Genomic DNA, 23732 nt, shown 5'->3' with positions numbered 1-23732 from the left:
GGAGCACATCAGGCCTTACTAGGGTAGCTCAAATGATTCAAAAGATATAGATCAAAAACTAATGTCCATCACAGAGGACATAAATGAACAGGCTGGGTCTCAGGAGGATATATACATACATATATATATATATATATTTTTTATATATTGGTTTTCACTGCACACTGACTGCGAGTCCTTTCACTGTAGTTAAGCTAATTTGCTATGTAGCGTATAGGATAGTGCTGTTTATCCAGCAGGAGCTTTCAGACGACTATTATTAGAGAATTATTATTATTATTAATTCTAGCTTATTAAACTACACGATCCAGCGCCCCAGTTCTTCTGTATTATGAGATTTATCGCCTCTGTCCTGATATGAAGTTATAAATGGACAAAAACAAACCTGCAGCAGGCACATGGTTCATGCTAATCTCAATAAAACCCAGATTAAGCTTCTCAAATCCAATTAAATCCTCTGTATTAATGAATAAGCCTCGAAAATCCTCCAGACTGCGGCATCAGGTGCAAAGGTTGTGCAGAGACTCGGATTCTCTCTTTACTGGAGTTTGAATTAGGACACTACATATGCTAATGATGATAATAGTAATAATAATAATAATAATAATAATAATAATAATAATAATAAATATTGTTGTAAGTGTTTCAGTGTTTGTGTGTATTACCTGTTCTAGCACTGAGAGCTAGCGGAAAGCTAAATGTCTTCCTGTCATTTTCTTTTCAGTCCCGAAGACGTGCAGCCCGAAGCAGTTTGTGTGTCAGGATCAGGTGACGTGTATCTCTAAAGGATGGAGGTGTGATGGAGAGAAAGACTGTCCTGATGGATCAGATGAAGCTCCGGACGTCTGTAAGTGAGAAAGAGTCAAAATTTTACGATATTCCAGACTAAACCTCCTCTTTCTTTCTTTCTTTCTTTCTTTCTGTGTATGTATTTGTGTGTCTGTGTGTGTATATATGTGTGTTTGTGTGTGTATGTGTGTGTGTGTGTCTGTGTGTATGTGTGTCTGTGTGTATGTATCTGTGTGTGTGTATGTATGTGCTCTCAGTGCATCATGGGTAATACACACACTCCTTCACACTCCGTATGGACGTAGATGTGGACAGTTTGCTCTTTCTGTACAGTTACTAAGAAAGTCCAAATGTTTGAAAAGGGTTTTTTTTTCGCCACAGTGGGCGGAGCTTGATTCTGTGTGCAGATGTTGGCTGTTAGCTTAGAGGATTTATGAATGCTTATATTACTGGTGGTGTTATTTAGTCTGAAGAGCTCGAGCTCTTTAACATCTCACCACATGGAGAAATAACCAGGCTTCTAATCTACCACTCTGGGTCTGTGAGATTTGTGCAGTTAATGATGTGGAACGTCGTGAAAGAAGTTATCAGAGTGTCGGAGTTTATCCATCAGTTCCTTATGATGTGTTACAAATTTTTTGAAATCAATTTATTATTTATATTCTTTCCAACATGACAACATGCTGCAAATGCACATATACATACACACACACACACACACACACACACACACACACACATATATATATATATATACATACATATTATATATATATATACATATATATTGCCAAAAATTTTGGGACGTCTGCTTTCACATGCACATGAATGTAATATGGAGTTGTCCCGCCCTTTATGAGTGTGTTTATGGGAATTTTTGACCGTTCCTCTAGAAGCACATTTGTGAGGTCAGGCACTGATGTTGGACGAGAAGGTCTGGCTCACAGTCTCCACTCTAATTCATCCCAAAGGTGTTCTGTGGGGTTGAGGTCAGGACTCTGTGCAGGCCAGTCAAGTTCCTCCACACCAAACTCACTCATCCATGTCTTTATGGACCTTGCTTTGGTCACTGGTGTGCAGTCATGTTGGAACAGGAAGGGGTCATCCCCAAACTGTTCCCACAAAGAGCATGAAATTGTCCAAATTGTCTTGGTATGAAGCTGAAGCATTAAGAGTTCCTTTCACTGGAACTAAGGGGCGGAGCCCAACCCCTGAAAAACAACACCTGAACTCAATGATTTGGAGGGGTGTCCCAATACTTTTGGCAATATTGTGTGTGTGTGTGTGTGTGTGTATACACTTCCTTCCATTTGTTCATGTAGCTGAAGATCTTATTTTCATATGAATAAATTTGATCTTTCATCCAGCGAGGCTCTGAAGACGTGAAATTGTGTCCCGCCGACAGGACAGCACGTCTGATACGCTTCACTCTCCTTATTAATTACACCACTCATTTTCCCTGCATGTTTATTATAGCTGAAGGTGATGGAAGAGTAAAGGAGCGCTGCAGGTAATCACAGCGTCTGCTCTTTTCTCTCTGTCGCTTCTCCTCCCTGGCTCCTGCTTTATTCCACGTAAATATCTGTGTGTCATTACTCAGTGTCGGGTTAAATAATGTATTGTTTATCTACATGTGTGGAAGATTTATAACAGTAAAGATAAATGCTCACTTAATCCCGGCAGAGCTTCTTATTTTAAAATATTTATTTTGCTCATCCATAAATCTGGATGCCGATTTGTTAGATAAGAACGAAACCAAAACCATTTCTCTTACGGTTTATATTATATCTCATGTGTGTTGTGAGAGATCCTGACATACAGGACCTGCGTCTCAGAATCATACAGGAAATAATATCATTTGTGTCCAGTAGCAGTCACTTATAATACTACTACTGCTACTACTACTACTACTAATAATAATAATACTTTAGCAGCAGTTCATACCTTTATAAGTCACGACATTTCGTTTGGAGTGGAAGACGAGCGTAACTCAGATCACACACAGAGCCGTAAACACTGACCTGGAACTCCAGACGATGAAATCATGCATTATTTCACTGCGCTGTTATTCATCCACAAAAAACAACTGAGCTCAGTACTGGACATTGTCCAGTGATTGACTTCATCATAAAAAGGGTTGAGACTTGAAGACGGAGCTTTTTTTTTTTTTTTTTAACCCCAGTGAGTTTTTACATTAGACCACAACGTTAGAAAGATCAGATACCTGAAGATCAGATTTACCAGTCATGCAGATTGTGTTTCTCACCAATGGACTACAGAACCTCCTGACAGGCCATAAAGTGCTGCAGATAGTTCAGCTTTACTGGACTTTAATTCAGTCTACCTTCAGTCTGTGTAGTGAGATAAGGAAAGGCTTCATTTCATGGCCTTGATGATGTTCTGTCCTAGCGCCTGAACAGATGCTTCAGTCAAGTGGTTTAACAACAAAGGGAAGAAGCCTCTAGTATGGCCCTGTGGTTCCACCCTACGGATCAACCGTATGGTACATCCCGATAGTATGTCCCCTTACGTGTCCATCATATGGTACATCCTGTTACTGTGACCCTGTGGTTCAGCCCTGTAGATTGACCGTTCAGGTCCACCTCATCCCTCTTTATGTTGATTCTAATATTCAGCCATGTTTTAGATTAGATTAGATTAGATTAGATTAGATTAGATTAGATTAGATTAGATTAGATTAGATTAGATTCACCTTTGTCATTGTGCAGAGTACATGTACAGAGCCAATGAAATGCAGTTAGCATCCAACCAGAAGTGCATAAGTGGCATATTTACAATAAATTACAATAAAGATGTCTTATGTACAGGTGTAGTATGAATTATAAATAGGTATAAAAATATATCTATATATGTATGTACAATGTACAGTAATGAAGATATGTTAAGAATGAACATGCTAAACAAGATATACAGATGGCTATGTGTATATTATACATTTTATATATATATATATATATATATATATATATATATATATATATATATAAGTGTGATCAGCTGGTCAGTAAGGAAACAGCCATAGGGAAGAAGCTATTTCTCAGTCTGTTTGTGTGTGCGCTAAGACACCGGAAGAATCTTCTGGATGGAAGAAGGGTAAATAGTCCATGATTCGGGTGAGAGGCATCTTTGATAATGCCTTTTGCCCTCTGCAGGCAGTGTTTATTGTAAATGCTACTGATGGTGGGTAGCTGAGTGCCAGTGATACGTTGGGCGGTTTTCACCCCCCGCTGAAAGGCTTTACGGTCTGTAGCTGTTCAGTTGCCATACCAGACTGAGATGCAGTTGGTGATGATGCTCTCAATGGTACAGTGGTGAAAGTTCACAAGAATCTTGGAGCAGAGGTGGGCCTTTTTCAGTCTCCTCAGAAAATAAAGGCGCTGTTGTGCCTTTTTAACCAGGAAGGAGGCGTTCATGGACCAGGTGAGGTCCTCACAAGATGTGGCAGTTATTTGGTTTCACTCTGAATAACTTGAGTTCCTCGGAAGAAGATCAGGAACCTCCTCTTTCTGGAGGTCATGGATCCGTGCAGCAGGGTTTGATTAGAATGGACTTGATGATTAGTGAGTTAATTCAGATAATTCAGACTGACAGGAACAATTTATTCTGGCTGGACCAGATCTTTACAGCTTGGTTGTAGAAGTCTTCAGAAAGGAAATTCTTGGAAATATTTTGGTTATTTGGGTGTTGCCTTTAAAGTCCTGCCCTTATTTACCTGCATTGAGAGCTGAGAAATTTCAGTGAACTTGAACTTGGCAGTGAAGTCGTGCGGGACATGATAATAAAAAACATATTAAAGCAGTAACATCTTTATAATGCTGCTATTTAAAGGACAAGCCAGAAGAGCCATGAGCTTAGATTTAATTTGCTACATAAATCCTCGCCTCGAACACAAAGCCAAGCTTCATTGTGCTGAATTAAGATAGAACGGATGTTTGTGCTCCACGCTTTAAGAATGTAATGAATGTTTGTGCTTTATTCAGTTTCCCCCCCCCCCCCCCTTGTGGCCTCGACTCGGCACTTTTTTCTTTCTTTCTAAACAACTGCTGTCTCTGGATGGAAAAAGACAAAAAAGGTGAAAGCTGAGTCATTCCCTATGAAGGAGGGGAATTGAAGAAAAGAACAGAAAACAGAAGGTTACATCTGGATCCTGGAAATCATTAAGAGCCAGTCAGAAGGAATGAACATAAAATGCTGTTTTTTTTCATCCTCTAAAATTAAATTGAAAACAGTCTGGACGGTCAAACACACTCCTATACAGTGAGAGAATGGAAAAAAAAAATCAGAGAATAGTTGCTGAAGGAGTCAACTTCAAATCGGTTTTAGACGCAAAAACTCCTGAATTGCTGAAAGGTTTTATATAGTGACTGAGAGAATCTGCTTCTAATCATAATTAGACTCAAAAGAGGCACGAGTGATCTGACTCACTGAGCATCTGGGTTCTGGGGCAGATAGAATTCACCAAAAAAAGAGGGAACAAAATAATGCTGTTTTTCACCTTCTGTTTTTCTCATTAGAGAGCTGGATGGAGTCTGGGGCGTCACACACACACACACACACACACACACTCGTGGATCGGAAAATCACTAACTTGGAGATTCTCTGGAAAGTTACTGCATAAAAACAGCAGAAATGAAGGGAAAGAAATCGTTTATCCTGTCATCAGGTGATCACAAGGCAGATTCACGAGAAGGTCCAAGAGACTGAGATCAGACGAGTACTTTTACACCGGGATTAACTCTGGGATATCATCGTGTGTAATGTAGGAGTGCTTTAGCATGGATATTTTTCCCGGGTTACAGTGTTTACTGCACAGTGAGGTATAAAAGGATGCAGCTAGTTGCTTAGCAACAGACATCCAATCAGAACCTGAACAGAGCTTCAGCCTCCTATCAGGTGAAAACCAGGATGTAGCGACCCATAACAAACAAGGGCTCAGTAGATAAAGTCAGGCGGCAAAACAACCACCAGTGTACATCACAACAGTGTGCGCCGAAGCGAGAAATACACCACACCAAAAAACTAGTTCAAGTCTGATATCGATGAATGAACGACTAGTCAACTAAATGACAAATAGAAAGCACGGGAAAGCGATAGATGAAAGGATGATAAAGCTGTGAAAGATAACAGAACCTGCTCAGGAGACCTGCACTTTTTTTCCTCACCGATGTGAAAGCGTGAGACGAGACGATGGATTTTATCCAATCAGGACTGTTTATACACAAATATACAGATAAGAAGCAGCAGGGTTTAGGAATGTGGAGTGTGAAATTACGAAGAGCCAGGATTCAGTGTGGAGCCTTCAGCCACACAACCCCAGGATTCTATTTACAGGGTTTACTAGGACCCAGGGGAAATACTTCAGAGCGCCTGACCGTGAGCTCGTGTGTGTAGAAGAGGGCAGTGCCTTCTGTAATGGGGCATCGAAAAGACAAACTACTGCTGAGTGACTGAATCATCTGTGGCTTTGGAGCAGGATCGGCTGAGGAAGTGGGAAAGAAGGGGGCGTGGCCAGGTGTTCACGATACCTCCCGTCCTTCAGTGTGTCCGAGATTCTCGCTTGTGTGATATCTCAAGGGTTTTTATAGAATCATCACCAAAACCAGCAGATGAACTGATTAGATTTAAGATTTCTTCCAAACAGTGTCAAGAAGACAAGAAGATGTCAGATATCTGGAAATTGTCTTTCTTCCAGTTTGGAGTTTATTTTAACTTTTTAGTATCAAGAATAAACTTCAGCACTTGAGGCATGAGCGCTCTGTTCTACTTAAGATCTAAATAATCCGAGTGCACTTTATTTATTTATCAGGAAAGTGACACAATACACTGTGTGTGTGTGTGTGTGTGTGTGTGTCCTTGTTTCTGGTTGTACATGTTGGAATTTCCTTGTGGTAAATATTAGCACTGAACTGGTGAAAGTGTGAGGAGTTTTTTTTTTTTTTCTCAAACACAACAGGAAGTGTTGAGTTTTATTTCCGAGCTTCACGAAGCTGAATAAAGGAGTAACGATCACGCTGCAGGAACACACACTCATCACCCTGCAGCGTTTACGGGGCGAGACCGTAAACTCATATGGAGTGGAAAATGACATCGTATTCGTCCTTCCTGATAGCACTCGTTTCTGAAGGAAAGATCTGTGTGTCCTGGTGGAGTGTCTGATGGAGCTGAGTGTCTGATGGAGCTGATACTTTACTTGAGTCGAGTCCTGAGTGTGCACGAAGTAGCTGTTATAGCCTGTTTAGTGAGCATGTGTAGTGAGCATGTGTAGTGAACAGGTGTAGTGAGCATGTGTAGTGAGCATGTGTAGTGAACATGTGTAGTGAGCATGTGTAGTGAGCATGTGTAGTGAACAGGTGTAGTGAGCATGTGTAGTGAGCATGTGTAGTGAACATGTCTAGTGAACATGTGTAGTGAACATGTGTAGTGAACATGTGTAGTGAACATGTGTAGTGAGCAGGTGTAGTGAACATGTGTAGTGAACAGGTGTAGTGAGCATGTGTAGTGAACAGGTGTAGTGAGCATGTGTAGTGAACAGGTGTAGTGAGCAGGTGTAGTGAACATGTGTAGTGAACAGGTGTAGTGAGCATGTGTAGTGAACATGTGTAGTGAACAGGTGTAGTGAGCATGTGTAGTGAACATGTGTAGTGAGCATGTGTAGTGAACAGGTGTAGTGAACAGGTGTAGTGAACATGTGTAGTGAACATGTGTAGTGAGCAGGTGTAGTGAACATGTGTAGTGAGCATGTGTAGTGAACATGTGTAATGAACAGGTGTAGTGAACATGTGTAGTGAACAGGTATACTGAGCATGTGTAGTGAACATGTGTAGTGAGCAGGTGTAGTGAGCAGGTGTACTGAGCATGTGTAGTGAGCATGTGTAGTGAACATGTGTAGTGAACAGGTGTAGTGAACATGTGTAGTGAGCATGTGTAGTGAGCAGGTGTAGTGAGCATGTGTAGTGAACATGTGTAGTGAGCAGGTGTAGTGAGCATGTGTAGTGAGCAGGTTTAGTGAACATGTGTAGTGAGCAGGTGTAGTGAACATGTGTAGTGAACATGTGTAGTGAACAGGTGTAGTGAGCATGTGTAGTGAACATGTGTAGTGAGCAGGTTTAGTGAACATGTGTAGTGAGCAGGTGTAGTGAACATGTGTAGTGAGCAGGTGTAGTGAGCATGTGTAGTGAACATGTGTAGTGAGCATGTGTAGTGAGCAGGTGTAGTGAGCAGGTGTAGTGAACATGTGTAGTGAGCAGGTGTAGTGAGCAGGTGTAGTGAACGTGTGTAGTGAACGTGTGTAGTGAGCGTGTGTAGTGAGCGTGTGTAGTGAGCATGTGTAGTGAACAGGTGTACTGAGCATGTGTAGTGAACATGTGTAGTGAGCAGGTGTAGTGAGCGGGTGTAGTGAGCGGGTGTAGTGAACGGGTGTAGTGAGCATGTGTAGTGAGCATGTGTAGTGAACATGTGTAGTGAACATGTGTAGTGAGCATGTGTAGTGAGCATGTGTAGTGAACATGTGTAGTGAGCAGGTTTAGTGAACATATGTAGTGAGCAGGTGTAGTGAACATGTGTAGTGAACATGTGTAGTGAGCAGGTGTAGTGAGCATGTGTAGTGAACATGTGTAGTGAACAGGTGTACTGAGCATGTGTAGTGAACAGGTGTAGTGAACATGTGTAGTGAACATGTGTAATGAACAGGTGTAGTGAACATGTGTAGTGAACAGGTATACTGAGCATGTTTAGTGAGCAGGTGTAGTGAGCATGTGTAGTGAGCATGTGTAGTGAACAGGTGTACTGAGCATGTGTAGTGAACATGTGTAGTGAGCAGGTGTAGTGAGCATGTGTAGTGAACATGTGTAGTGAGCATGTGTAGTGAGCATGTGTAGTGAGCATGTGTAGTGAACAGGTGTACTGAGCATGTGTAGTGAACATGTGTAGTGAGCAGGTGTAGTGAGCAGGTGTAGTGAACGGGTGTAGTGAGCATGTGTAGTGAACATGTGTAGTGAGCATGTGTAGTGAGCATGTGTAGTGAGCAGGTGTAGTGAGCATGTGTAGTGAGCAGGTGTAGTGAGCATGTGTAGTGAGCATGTGTAGTGAACATGTGTAGTGAACAGGTGTAGTGAGCATGTGTAGTGAACATGTGTAGTGAGCAGGTGTAGTGAACATGTGTAGTGAGCATGTGTAGTGAACATGTGTAATGAACAGGTGTAGTGAACATGTGTAGTGAACAGGTATACTGAGCATGTGTAGTGAACATGTGTAGTGAGCAGGTGTAGTGAGCAGGTGTACTGAGCATGTGTAGTGAGCATGTGTAGTGAACATGTGTAGTGAACAGGTGTAGTGAACATGTGTAGTGAGCATGTGTAGTGAGCAGGTGTAGTGAGCATGTGTAGTGAACATGTGTAGTGAGCAGGTGTAGTGAGCATGTGTAGTGAGCAGGTTTAGTGAACATGTGTAGTGAGCAGGTGTAGTGAACATGTGTAGTGAACATGTGTAGTGAACAGGTGTAGTGAGCATGTGTAGTGAACATGTGTAGTGAGCAGGTTTAGTGAACATGTGTAGTGAGCAGGTGTAGTGAACATGTGTAGTGAACATGTGTAGTGAGCAGGTGTAGTGAGCATGTGTAGTGAACATGTGTAGTGAGCAGGTTTAGTGAACATGTGTAGTGAGCAGGTGTAGTGAACATGTGTAGTGAGCAGGTGTAGTGAACATGTGTAGTGAACATGTGTAGTGAGCAGGTGTAGTGAACATGTGTAGTGAGCAAGTGTAGTGAGCAGGTGTAGTGAGCATGTGTAGTGAGCAGGTTTAGTGAACATGTGTAGTGAGCAGGTGTAGTGAACATGTGTAGTGAACATGTGTAGTGAACAGGTGTAGTGAGCATGTGTTGTGAACATGTGTAGTGAGCATGTTTAGTGAACATGTGTAGTGAGCAGGTGTAGTGAACATGTGTAGTGAACATGTGTAGTGAGCAGGTGTAGTGAGCGGGTGTAGTGAACATGTGTAGTGAACATGTGTAGTGAGCAGGTGTAGTGAGCATGTGTAGTGAACATGTGTAGTGAGCAGGTGTAGTGAACATGTGTAGTGAACATGTGTAGTGAGCAGGTGTAGTGAGCAGGTGTAGTGAGCATGTGTAGTGAACATGTGTAGTGAACATGTGTAGTGAGCAGGTGTAGTGAACGTGTGTAGTGAACGTGTGTAGTGAGCATGTGTAGTGAACATGTGTAGTGAGCATGTGTAGTGAACATGTGTAGTGAGCAGGTGTAGTGAGCAGGTGTAGTGAGCAGGTGTAGTGAACATGTGTAGTGAGCATGTGTAGTGAGCAGGTGTAGTGAGCAGGTGTAGTGAGCAGGTGTAGTGAGCAGGTGTAGTGAACATGTGTAGTGAACGTGTGTAGTGAGCATGTGTAGTGAGCATGTGTAGTGAGCGTGTGTAGTGAACATGTGTAGTGAGCAGGTGTAGTGAACATGTGTAGTGAACGTGTGTAGTGAGCAGGTGTAGTGAGCAGGTGTAGTGAGCAGGTGTAGTGAGCATGTGTAGTGAAGGAAAGAAGGATAAGATAGAAGGAAATGAATGAAGGAAGGAAATGAAGGATGGAAAGACGGAAGGAAGGAAGGATATGAATGATATGAAGGAAGGAAGAAAGGAAGGAAGGACATGAAGGAGGAAAATAAGTAAGAAAAGAAAGAAAGAAAGCCCAGGGAGAGTGGGGAGGACAGAAAAGAAAGACATGGAAGGAAAGGAATGAAGGACAAGAAGGAAGAATGAGAAGAAAGACAGTACTCCTGGTCTTTTCCATTCAGGGTGTAATTTACATACGGAAGAGAAATCCTCTCTCTCTCTCCGCCTCAGTCTCCGTTTTACTGAAAATATTCTCTTTTTCTCACATGATGTTTTAAAAAGACGCAGTCATGCATTAACACTGCTGGGTCAATGAGGACGAGGACATACATACACACACACACACACACACACACACACACATACACACACACACACCTTTTATTCCACCAACAGGAAGTGTGTCAGCGCTCTACACTAAAGCAGGTGTTATGTAATGGTGAGGCAGACGGCCAGGCCAGACGTGCTCTGGGTTAAAACTCTGCTGCAGGTCCACCAACCATCAGCCTCCACACTGAACACTCCACACTGAACACTCCACACTGAACACTCCACACTGAACACTCCACACTCCACACTGAACACTCCACACTGAACACTCCACACTCCACACTGAACACTCCACACTGAACACTCCACACTCCACACTGAACACTCCACACTGAACACTCCACACTCCACACTGAACACTCCACACTGAACACTCCACACTCCACACTGAACACTCCACACTGAACACTCCACACTGAACACTCCACACTCCACACTGAACACTCCACACTGAACACTCCACACTGAACACTCCACACTCCACACTGAACACTCCACACTCCACACTGAACACTCCACACTGAACACTCCACACTGAACACTCCACACTCCACACTGAACACTCCACACTGAACACTCCACACTGAACACTCCACACTCCACACTGAACACTCCACACTGAACACTCCACACTCCACACTGAACACTCCACACTGAACACTCCACACTGAACACTCCACACTGAACACTCCACACTCCACACTCCACACTGAACACTCCACACGCCACACTGAACACTCCACACTGAACACTCCACACTCCACACTCCACACTGAACACTCCACACTGAACACTCCACACTGAACACTCCACACTCCACACTGAACACTCCACACTGAACACTCCACACTCCACACTGAACACTCCACACTGAACACTCCACACTGAACACTCCACACTCCACACTGAACACTCCACACTGAACACTCCATACTCCACACTGAACACTCCACACTCCACACTGAACACTCCACACTCCACACTGAACACTCCACACTGAACACTCCACACTGAACACTCCACACTCCACACTGAACACTCCACACTCCACACTGAACACTCCACACTCCACACTGAACACTCCACACTGAACACTCCACACTGAACACTCCACACTCCACACTGAACACTCCACACTGAACACTCCACACTCCACACTGAACACTCCACACTGAACACTCCACACTCCACACTGAACACTCCACACTCCACACTGAACACTCCACACTGAACACTCCACACTCCACACTGAACACTCCACACTGAACACTCCACACTGAACACTCCACACTCCACACTGAACACTCCACACTGAACACTCCACACTCCACACTGAACACTCCACACTGAACACTCCACACTCCACACTGAACACTCCACACTGAACACTCCACACTCCACACTGAACACTCCACACTGAACGCTCCACACTCCACACTCCACACTCCACACTGAACACTCCACACTGAACACTCCACACTGAACACTCCACACTCCACACTGAACACTCCACACTGAACACTCCACACTGAACACTCCACACTCCACACTGAACACTCCACACTGAGTGGGCATTCTCACTGGGCATTACAGTGGGCAGCAACCTCGGGAAATTATTCTGCAGCATTATAAACAGCAGATTAGTGAACTCTTCAGGAACACAAGACTTTACACCCTTTTAGTATTGGATTTCTGCCCAAACAGAGAACTACTGACCACATTTACACCCTCCATACACTCATCCAAAAACATGTCCACCAAACAAAAAGAGGCAAAATATTTGGCTGCTTCATCGATTTTAAAAAGGCTTTTGATTCAGTTTGGCACACCGGGCTCTTCATAAAGTGTGGAATAGGAGGAAGGACATATGACATCATAAAGGACATGTATGATCAGAACAAGTGCTGTGTTAAAATCACTGACCACAGAACTGAGTATTTCTATCAGACCAGAGGAGTTGGTCAGGGCTGCAGCCTGAGCCCAACACTATTCAATATTTTCATCAATGAACTGGCCACAACCCTTCAGGAATCATCCTGCCCCGGACTGACCCTCGCGGGCAGAGAAATTAAATGTCTGCTTTATGCAGATGACCTGCTCCTGCTATCACCAACTGAGGAGGGACGACATGAAAGCCTCTCACTCTTACATAATTACAGCTCTAATTGAGCTTTACCAATAAACATCGAAAAGTCCAAAATAATAATATTCCAAAAGTAAAATCGTCTTCAAAATAGGAAATATATCTTTAAACTTGGCGAAACAATCCTTAGCCACACTAATAGCTATAATTATTTAGGTCTGACCATTTCTGCATCTGGACTATGGTTTACTACAACATCAGGAAACCTCTATCTAAACTCAGTGTTCCTGTTAAACTGTGGCTGAAAATATTTGAAAGCACCATTAAACCAATTTTATTATATGGCAGCGAAATTTGGGGCCCCAAATATCAACTCAATTATGATTCCTGGGACAAAAGCCCACCTGAAATCTTCCACAGTGAATTCTGCAAAAATATCCTGGGAGTCCACAGAAACGTCCCGAATCTGGGCTGCAGGGCGGACCTCAGCAGGTTCCCTCTACTAGCTGATATTCAGAAAAGAACGGCTAAATTCTGGTTCCAGCGGTCAGACTCACCCCCTGAACACTACCACCACTGGGCCGTTACACACAGAGACACACCCAGAGAGTGACCCTTTACGTTATATAGCACAGAAACACCAGTTAAACCCATCTGTCCAGCTCAGACAGGCCTAATTAAAACAAACAGAAAAAACAACACAAAATGAAAACATTCACGATCGGCAAAACAAAATCAAAGAAGTAAACAAATTAATGTACTTCAGTAGAATTTAATTGGATTATAAATTAGCACCATACCTTATTAACATAAAAAATTCATAACAAAGAAAACTCCTGTCAAAGTATTGGCTGAGTGACCACGGTCTGACCGAGGAGACCGGCCGACACAGGCAGAGCTGGAGGCCCAGAGAGGAGAGACTGTGTCCACACTGCCCACAGCGAGCGGTAGAGGAGAGACTGTGTCCACACTGCCCACAGCGAGCGGTAGAGGACAGACTGTGTCCACACTGCCCACAGCGAGCGGTAGAGGAGAGACTGTGTCCACACTGCCCACAGCGAGCGGTAGAGGAGAGACTGTGTCCACACTGCCCACAGCGAGCGGTAGAGGAGAGACTGTGTCCACACTGCCCACAGCGAGCGGTAGAGGACAGACAGTGTCCACACTGCCCACAGCGAGCGGTAGAGGACAGACAGTGTCCACACTGCCCACAGCGAGCGGTAGAGGACAGACAGTGTCCACACTGCCCACAGCGAGCGGTAGAGGACAGACTGTGTCCACACTGCCCACAGCGAGCGGTAGAGGACAGACAGTGTCCACACTGCCCACAGCGAGCGGTAGAGGAGAGACTGTGTCCACACTGCCCACAGCGAGCGGTAGAGGACAGACAGTGTCCACACTGCCCACAGCGAGCGGTAGAGGAGAGACTGTGTCCACACTGCCCACAGCAAGCGGTAGAGGACGAGCTGCACTTCCTTACCGAGTGCAGCAAATACACAGCCATTAGACACACATATTTCTCACACACAGGGTAATCTAGACAAACTCCTGTATGTTCTGGGAGAGAAGGCAGACTGTGTTGACCTGCAGCTCAGTACGTCTCGTCTGGCCACTACATGAGGGATGGACACTGAGTCTTCACCATACAGTAGAGTTCATCTGAAACCATTCCTTCACCGTTAACACTCCTGTCACTCTCACCCTCTGACTCCATGTGTTCACAAACTCTTCTTCTAATGTGACAAAATATATACTTTTAAATTATTGTTACTATTTTTTTTCATTATTATTATTTTTATTATTATTATGCTTTGGCAACATTGTCCTATAACAGTCATGCCAATAAAGCTCATTTGAATTTGAAATTGAAAGAGAGAGAGAGAGACAGAGAGAGAGAGACAGGAGGGGGGTACAGAGAGAGAGAGAGAGAGTGGGATAGAGAGGAAGACAGGAAGAGAGACAGAGAGGGAGACAGGGAGTGAGAGAGAGAGAGAGAGAGAGAGAGATGAAGATGAAGATGTCTGTATTTTGTGGATGTTCATGACCCACTTTGTGATAAAAAGGGAAGACGCCTCGTCCTTCCTCCACGACTCACATCATCACTTGGTCTGTTCAATCACTCGAGTCAAAATAAGACTGGATAATGATCTGTTATCTCTCACACAGGAGGATGATTCATCAGTTACACAAAACCTCATGTTGTGTCTTAAAGCCGCTGCTGAGCAGAAAGGAATGTAGCTGAGTGTCTGAGTGAGGCGTGATTCTGACCAGAAGATCAGAGAAGATCAGGAGAAAAGAGTCGCTTCAACCTCCAGAGAAACTGGAAACTGTGTGTGTGTGGGGGTGGGGTGGGGTGGGGTGGGGGGTGTTGTTATAATGGATTCCAATTTTGATCTGTTTCTCTCTCCCTCTCTGTTCTCCTGAGTTTTTCCTCCTCCTTGTTCCCCTCATGTTGAGTCTGTCATGTGACTCTGATTATTCTGGAGATATTCGGAGCTGAAATCGTCATGACCAAGTTTCTGTGAGTGGGGGAGGTGCTGGAGGACGAGGTTAAGGTGGAGGAGGCGGAGGTGGTGGTGGAAGTTTAGGTGGACATGGAGGTTTAGGTGGAGGAGGAGGTGGGGGAGGTGCAGTTTTAGGTGGTGGTTGAGGTGGTGGAAGTTTAGATGGAGGTTTAGAAGGTGGAGGAGGTTTAGGTGGAGGAGGTGGAGGTTTAAGTAGAGTTTTAGGTGGAGGAGGTGGAGGTGTTAGAGGTTGAGGAGGTGGAGGTGTTAGAGGTTTAGGTGGAGGAGGTGGGGGTGTTAGAGGTTGAGGAGGTGGAGGTGTTAGAGGTTTAGGTTGAGGAGGTGGAGGTGTTAGAGGTTTAGGTTGAGGAGGTGGAGGTGTTAGAGGTTTAGGTGGAGGAGGTGGAGGTGTTAGAGGTTTAGGTGGAGGAGGTGGAGGTGTTAGAGGTTGAGGAGGTGGAGGAGGTGGAGGTGTTAGAGTTTTAGGTGGAGGAGGTGGAGGTGTTAGAGGTTTAGGTGGAGGAGGTGGAGGTGTTAGAGGTTTAGGTGGAGGAGGTGGAGGTGTTAGAGGTTTAGGTGGAGGAGGTGGAGGTGTTAGAGGTTTAGGTGGAGGAGGTGGAGGTGTTAGAGGTTGAGGAGGTGGAGGTGTTAGAGGTTTAGGTGGAGGTTTAGGTGATGTGAGTGTTATGTGTGAGTGATGTGAGTGTTATGTGTGAGTGATGTGAGTGTTATTTGAGAGTGATGTGAGTGTTATGTGTGAGTGATGTGAGTGTTATGTGTGAGTGATGTGAGTGTTATTTGAGAGTGATGTGAGTGTTATGTGTGAGTGATGTGAGTGTTGTGTGAGCGATGTGAGTGTTATTTGAGAGTGATGTGAGTGTTATTTGAGAGTGATGTGAGTGTTATGTGTGAGTGATGTGAGTGTTGTGTGAGTGATGTGAGTGTTATTTGAGAGTGATGTGAGTGTTATTTGAGAGTGATGTGAGTGTTATTTGAGAGTGATGTGAGTGTTATGTGTGAGTGATGTGAGTGTTATGTGTGAGTGATGTGAGTGTTGTGTGAGTGATGTGAGTGTTATTTGAGAGTGATGTGAGTGTTATGTGTGAGTGATGTGAGTGTTATTTGAGAGTGATGTGAGTGTTATTTGAGAGTGATGTGAGTGTTATTTGAGAGTGATGTGAGTGATGTGAGTGTTATGTGTGTGTGATGTGAGTGTTATTTGAGAGTGATGCGAGTGTTATGTGTGAGTGATGTGAGTGTTGTGTGAGTGATGTGAGTGTTATTTGAGAGTGATGTGAGTGTTATTTGAGAGTGATGTGAGTGTTATTTGAGAGTGATGTGAGTGTTATTTGAGAGTGATGTGAGTGTTATGTGTGAGTGATGTGAGTGTTATGTGTGAGTGATGTGAGTGTTATGTGTGTGTGATGTGAGTGTTATTTGAGAGTGATGTGAGTGTTGTGTGAGTGATGTGAGTTATTTGAGAGTGATGTGAGTGTTATGTGTGAGTGATGTGAGTGTTATTTGAGAGTGATGTGAGTGTTATTTGAGAGTGATGTGAGTGATGTGAGTGTTATGTGTGTGTGATGTGAGTGTTATTTGAGAGTGATGCGAGTGTTGTGTGAGTGATGTGAGTGTTGTGTGAGTGATGTGAGTGTTATTTGAGAGTGATGTGAGTGTTATTTGAGAGTGATGTGAGTGTTATGTGTGAGTGATGTGAGTGTTATGTGTGAGTGATGTGAGTGTTATGTGTGTGTGATGTGAGTGTTATTTGAGAGTGATGTGAGTGTTGTGTGAGTGATGTGAGTGTTGTGTGAGTGATGTGAGTGTTATTTGAGAGTGATGTGAGTGTTATGTGTGAGTGATGTGAGTGTTGTGTGTGTGATGTGAGTGTTATTTGAGAGTGATGTGAGTGTTGTGTGAGCGATGTGAGTGTTGTGTGAGCGATGTGAGTGTTATGTGTGAGTGATGTGAGTGTTGTGTGAGTGATGTGAGTGTTTATGTGTGAGTGATGTGAGTGTTGTGTGAGTGATGTGAGTGTTATTTGAGAGTGATGTGAGTGGTATTTGAGAGTGATGTAAGTGTTGTGTGAGTGATGTGAGTGTTATTTGAGAGTGATGTGAGTGTTGTGTGAGTGATGTGAGTGTTATTTGAGAGTGATGTGAGTGTTATGTGTGAGTGATGTGAGTGTTATTTGAGAGTGATGTGAGTGTTGTGTGAGTGATGTGAGTGTTATTTGAGAGTGATGTGAGTGTTATTTGAGAGTGATGTGAGTGTTATGTGTGAGTGATGTGAGTGTTATTTGAGAGTGATGTGAGTGTTATGTGTGAGTGATGTGAGTGTTATTTGAGAGTGATGTGAGTGTTGTGTGAGTGATGTGAGTGTTATTTGAGAGTGATGTGAGTGTTATTTGAGAGTGATGTGAGTGTTATTTGAGAGTGATGTGAGTGTATGTGTGAGTGATGTGAGTGTTATGTGTGAGTGATGTGAGTGTTGTGTGAGTGATGTGAGTGGTATTTGAGAGTGATGTGAGTGTTATGTGTGAGTGATGTGAGTGTATTTGAGAGTGATGTGAGTGTTGTGTGAGTGATGTGAGTGTTATTTGAGAGTGATGTGAGTGTTGTGTGAGTGATGTGAGTGTTATGTGTGAGTGATGTGAGTGTTGTGTGAGTGATGTGAGTGTTGTGTGAGTGATGTGAGTGTTATTTGAGAGTGATGTGAGTGTTATTTGAGAGTGATGTGAGTGTTATGTGTGAGTGATGTGAGTGTTATTTGAGAGTGATGTGAGTGTTGTGTGAGTGATGTGAGTGTTATTTGAGAGTGATGTGAGTGTTATGTGTGAGTGATGTGAGTGTTATTTGAGAGTGATGTGAGTGTTGTGTGAGTGATGTGAGTGTTATTTGAGAGTGATGTGAGTGTTGTGTGAGTGATGTGAGTGTTATTTGAGAGTGATGTGAGTGTTATTTGAGAGTGATGTGAGTGTTATGTGTGAGTGATGTGAGTGTTATGTGTGAGTGATGTGAGTGTTATGTGTGTGTGATGAGTGTTATTTGAGAGTGATGTGAGTGTTGTGTGAGTGATGTGAGTGTTGTGTGAGTGATGTGAGTGTTATGTGTGAGTGATGTGAGTGTTATGTGTGTGTGATGTGAGTGTTATTTGAGAGTGATGTGAGTGTTGTGTGAGTGATGTGAGTGTTATTTGAGAGTGATGTGAGTGTTATGTGTGAGTGATGTGAGTGTTGTGTGAGTGATGTGAGTGTTATGTGTGAGTGATGTGAGTGTTGTGTGAGTGATGTGAGTGTTGTGTGAGTGATGTGAGTGTTATGTGTGAGTGATGTGAGTGTTATGTGTGTGTGATGTGAGTGTTATTTGAGAGTGATGTGAGTGTTGTGTGAGTGATGTGAGTGTTATTTGAGAGTGATGTGAGTGATGTGAGTGTTATGTGTGAGTGATGTGAGTGTTATTTGAGAGTGATGTAAGTGTTATGTGTGAGTGATGTGAGTGTTGTGTGAGTGATGTGAGTGTTGTGTGAGCGATGTGAGTGTTATTTGAGAGTGATGTGAGTGTTATTTGAGAGTGATGTGAGTGTTATGTGTGAGTGATGTGAGTGTTATTTGAGAGTGATGTGAGTGTTATGTGTGAGTGATGTGAGTGTTATGTGTGTGTGATGTGAGTGTTATTTGAGAGTGATGTGAGTGTTGTGTGAGTGATGTGAGTTATTTGAGAGTGATGTGAGTGTTATGTGTGAGTGATGTGAGTGTTATTTGAGAGTGATGTGAGTGTTATTTGTGTGAGTGATGTGAGTGATGTGAGTGTTATGTGTGTGTGATGTGAGTGTTATTTGAGAGTGATGTGAGTGTTGTGTGAGTGATGTGAGTGTTATTTGAGAGTGATGTGAGTGTTATTTGAGAGTGATGTGAGTGTTATTTGAGAGTGATGTGAGTGTTATGTGTGAGTGATGTGAGTGTTATTTGAGAGTGATGTGAGTGTTGTGTGAGTGATGTGAGTGTTATTTGAGAGTGATGTGAGTGTTGTGTGAGTGATGTGAGTGTTGTGTGAGTGATGTGAGTGTTGTGTGAGTGATGTGAGTGTTATTTGAGAGTGATGTGAGTGTTATTTGAGAGTGATGTGAGTGTTGTGTGAGTGATGTGAGTGTTATTTGAGAGTGATGTGAGTGTTGTGTGAGTGATGTGAGTGTTATTTGAGAGTGATGTGAGTGTTGTGTGAGTGATGTGAGTGTTGTGTGGGTGATGTGAGGGTTGTGTGAGTGATGTGAGTGTTATTTGAGAGTGATGTGAGTGTTGTGTGAGTGATGTGAGTGTTATTTGAGAGTGATGTGAGTGTTGTGTGAGTGATGTGAGTGTTATGTGGGAGTGGTGTGAGTGTTATTTGAGAGTGATGTGAGTGTTGTGTGAGTGATGTGAGTGTTATTTGAGAGTGATGTGAGTGTTGTGTGAGTGATGTGAGTGTTATTTGAGAGTGATGTGAGTGTTATGTGTGAGTGATGAGTGTTATTTGAGAGTGATGTGAGTGTTGTGTGAGTGATGTGAGCGTTATGTGTGAGTGATGTGAGTGTTGTGTGAGTGATGTGAGTGTTATTTGAGAGTGATGTGAGTGTTATTTGAGAGTGATGTGAGTGTTGTGTGAGTGATGTGAGTGTTATTTGAGAGTGATGTGAGTGTTGTGTGAGTGATGTGAGTGTTATTTGAGAGTGATGTGAGTGTTGTGTGAGTGATGTGAGTGTTATGTGTGAGTGATGTGAGTGTTGTGTGAGTGATGTGAGTGTTATGTGAGAGTGATGTGAGTGTTGTGTGAGTGATGTGAGTGTTATTTGAGAGTGATGTGAGTGTTGTGTGAGTGATGTGAGTGTTATGTGTGAGCGATGTGAGTGTTATGTGTGAGTGATGTGTGAGTGATGTGAGTGTTATGTGTGAGTGATGTGAGTGTTGTGTGAGTGATGTGAGTGTTATTTGAGAGTGATGTGAGTGTTATTTGAGAGTGATGTGAGTGTTGTGTGAGTGATGTGAGTGTTATGTGTGAGCGATGTGAGTGTTATGTGTGAGTGATGTGTGAGTGATGTGAGTGTTATGTGTGAGTGATGTGAGTGTTATGTGTGAGTGATGTGAGTGTTGTGTGAGTGATGTGAGTGTTATTTGAGAGTGATGTGAGTGTTATTTGAGAGTGATGTGAGTGTTGTGTGAGTGATGTGAGTGTTGTGTGAGCGATGTGAGTGTTGTGTGAGTGTTGTGTGAGTGATGTGAGTGTTATTTGAGAGTGATGTGAGTGTTGTGTGAGCGATGTGAGTGTTATGTGTGAGTGATGTGAGTGTTGTGTGAGTGATGTGAGTGTTATTTGAGAGTGATGTGAGTGTTATGTGTGAGTGATGTGAGTGTTATTTGAGAGTGATGTGAGTGTTGTGTGAGTGATGTGAGTGTTATTTGAGAGTGATGTGAGTGTTATTTGAGAGTGATGTGAGTGTTGTGTGAGCGATGTGAGTGTTGTGTGAGCGATGTGAGTGTTATGTGTGAGTGATGTGAGTGTTGTGTTAGTGATGTGAGTGTTATGTGTGAGTGATGTGAGTGTTGTGTGAGTGATGTGAGTGTTATTTGAGAGTGATGTGAGTGTTGTGTGAGCGATGTGAGTGTTGTGTGAGTGATGTGAGTGTTATTTGAGAGTGATGTGAGTGTTGTGTGAGTGATGTGAGTGTTATGTGTGTGTGATGTGAGTGTTATGTGTGAGTGATGTGAGTGTTGTGAGTGATGTGAGTGTTATGTGTGAGTGATGTGAGTGTTGTGTGAGTGATGTGAGTGTTATGTGTGAGTGATGTGAGTGTTGTGTGAGTGATGTGAGTGTTATTTAAGAGTGATGTGAGTGTTATGTGTGAGTTATGTGAGTGTTATTTGAGAGTGATGTGAGTGATGCAAGTGTTTTGTGAGAGTGATGTGAGTGTTTTCTGTGAGTGATGCGAGTGTTTTGTGTGTGTTAGTGTTATGTGAGAGTGATGTGAGTGTTTTGTGTGAGTGATGCAAATGTGAGTGTTTTGTGTGAGTGTTTTGTGTGAGTGATGTGTTATTTGAGAGTAATGTGAGTGTTTTGTAAGAGTGATGCGAGTGTATTGTGAGAGTGATGTGAGTGATGCAAGTGTTTTGTAAGAGTGATGTGAGTGATGTGAGTGTTATTTGAGAGTGATGTGAGTGTTATGTGTGAGTGATGAGTGTTATGTGAGAGTGATGTGAGTGTTGTGTGAGTGATGAGTGTTATGTGAGAGTGATGTGAGTGATGTGAGTGTTATGTGAGAGTGATGTGAATGTTTTGTGTGAGTGATGCAAGTGTTGTGTGAGTGTTTTGTGTGAGTGATGCGAGTGTTATGTGAGAGTGATGCGAGTGTTTTGTGTGAGTGATGCGAGTGTTTTGTGTGAGTGTTATTTGAGAGTGATGTGCAGGTGTGTTGTTTATTTAAAAGCTCTCGCTGTATTAAAGCACATTACAGCTCTCTGGAGATTTATAATGCAGTAATGAACGAGTCACGATTCCTCAGCAAAACACTGACCTCCGTTCTGAGCTGCTTATTTACTCTGTGTTTGTTTAGCTGAAATAATAATAGTCCTCCTTTCACAATCCACTGGATCAGATGACCGACTCTGTGGAAAGAGAAGAAAAACATGAGCAGAGACACAGAGAGAGAGAGACAGAGAGAGAGAGAGAGACAGAGAGAGAGTGTTATTTGAGTGTTGTTTGTGTTGTGTTGGTTGTGTTGTTTGTGTTGTGTTGGTTGTGTTGTGTTGGTTGTGTTGTTTGTGTTGTGTTGGTTGTGTTTGTGTTGGTTGTGTTGTGTTGGTTGTGTTGTTTGTGTTGTGTTGTTTGTGTTGTGTTGTTTGTGTTGTTTGTGTTGTGTTGGTTGTGTTTGTGTTGGTTGTGTTGTGTTGGTTGTGTTGTTTGTGTTGTGTTGTTTGTGTTGTGTTGTTTGTGTTGTTTGTGTTGTGTTGTTTGTGTTGTGTTGTTTGTGTTGTGTTGTTGTGTTGGTTGTGTTGTGTTGTTTGTGTTGGGTTGTTTGTGTTGTGTTGTTGTGTTGGTTGTGTTGTGTTGTTTGTGTTGTGTTGGTTGTGTTGTTTGTGTTGTGTTGTTTGTGTTGTGTTGTTTGTGTTGTTTGTGTTGTGTTGTTTGTGTTGTGTTGTTGTGTTGGTTGTGTTGTGTTGTTTGTGTTGTGTTGGTTGTGTTGTGTTGGTTGTGTTGTGTTGTTTGTGTTGTTTGTGTTGTGTTGTTTGTGTTGTGTTGGTTGTGTTTGTGTTGTGTTGGTTGTGTTGTGTTGGTTGTGTTGTGTTGTTTGTGTTGTGTTGGTTGTGTTGTGTTGGTTGTGTTGTGTTGGTTGTGTTGTTTGTGTTGTGTTGGTTGTGTTTGTGTTGGTTGTGTTGTGTTGGTTGTGTTGTGTTGGTTGTGTTGTTTGTGTTGTGTTGTTTGTGTTGTGTTGTTTGTGTTGTGTTGGTTGTGTTGTTTGTGTTGTTTGTGTTGTGTTGTGTTGTTTGTGTTGTGTTGGTTGTGTTTGTGTTGTGTTGGTTGTGTTGTGTTGGTTGTGTTGTGTTGTTTGTGTTGTGTTGGTTGTGTTGTTTGTGTTGTGTTGGTTGTGTTGTGTTGGTTGTGTTGTGTTGTTTGTGTTGTGTTGGTTGTGTTGTGTTGGTTGTGTTGGTTGTGTTGTGTTGTTTGTGTTGTGTTGTTTGTGTTTGTGTTGTGTTGTTTGTGTTCGTCACTGTTTGTTTTCTCAGAACTTGAATCTTCTCATAAAATTTCACAACCCACAACTGAGACAAGCGCCTGTCTCACTGCACAACTTTCCATTACTAATCCCAGATGTGTGTGTGTGTGTGTGTGTTCCAAACAGAATGAAGGTGTAAACAGAAAGAGACGGGTCAAAAAACATAAATTATTTTACTGATATAAAACGTCTCTCTCTCTCTCTCTCTCTCTCTCTCTCTCTCTCTCTCTCTCTCTCTCTCTCTCTCTCCTTCTATCTTTGTCTCTGTCTCTGTCTCTCTCTCTCTCTAACTCTCTGTCTCTCTCTCTCTCTCTTTCCCTCTCTCTCTCTCTCTCTCTCTCTCTCTCTCTCTCTCTCTCTCTCTCTCTCTCTATCTATCTCTCTCCTTCTGTCTTTGTCTCTGTCTCTCTCTCTCTATCTCTCTCTCAGGTCCTCACACTCGAGTGTCTCCATGTCCCCCGAATGAACAGCAGTGTGAGGGGACGGAGGTGTGTGTGCACATGAGCAAGATGTGTAACGGCATCTCCGACTGTCCTGATGGATCAGACGAGGGAGCGCACTGCAGAGGTATGCACACACACACACACACCTTTTTTCATTTTAACAGAAGAGAAGATTGATGTGTGTGTGTGTGTGTGTGAGAGAGAGAG

General features: G+C 43.0%; 1 protein-coding gene across 7 annotated transcripts in view; it reads left to right on the top strand.

The window, feature by feature from the left end:
* Nucleotides 1-23732, top strand: part of lrp1aa (low density lipoprotein receptor-related protein 1Aa) — a 190604-nt gene that overhangs the window by 15406 nt on the left and 151466 nt on the right. For all 7 annotated transcript variants that reach the window (XM_058373888.1, XM_058373889.1, XM_058373887.1 and 4 more), the window contains exons 2-3: nt 725-847; nt 23512-23649. In XM_058373888.1, the coding sequence (XP_058229871.1) occupies nt 725-847; nt 23512-23649 (261 nt within the window). The remainder of the gene's footprint in view (nt 1-724; nt 848-23511; nt 23650-23732) is intronic.

Source organism: Hemibagrus wyckioides, linkage group LG21 (assembly GCF_019097595.1).
Source record: "Hemibagrus wyckioides isolate EC202008001 linkage group LG21, SWU_Hwy_1.0, whole genome shotgun sequence".
NCBI lineage: Eukaryota > Metazoa > Chordata > Actinopteri > Siluriformes > Bagridae > Hemibagrus > Hemibagrus wyckioides.
Note: the sequence above shows the minus strand (reverse complement) of the source record. Positions and strands in the feature narration are given on the sequence as shown.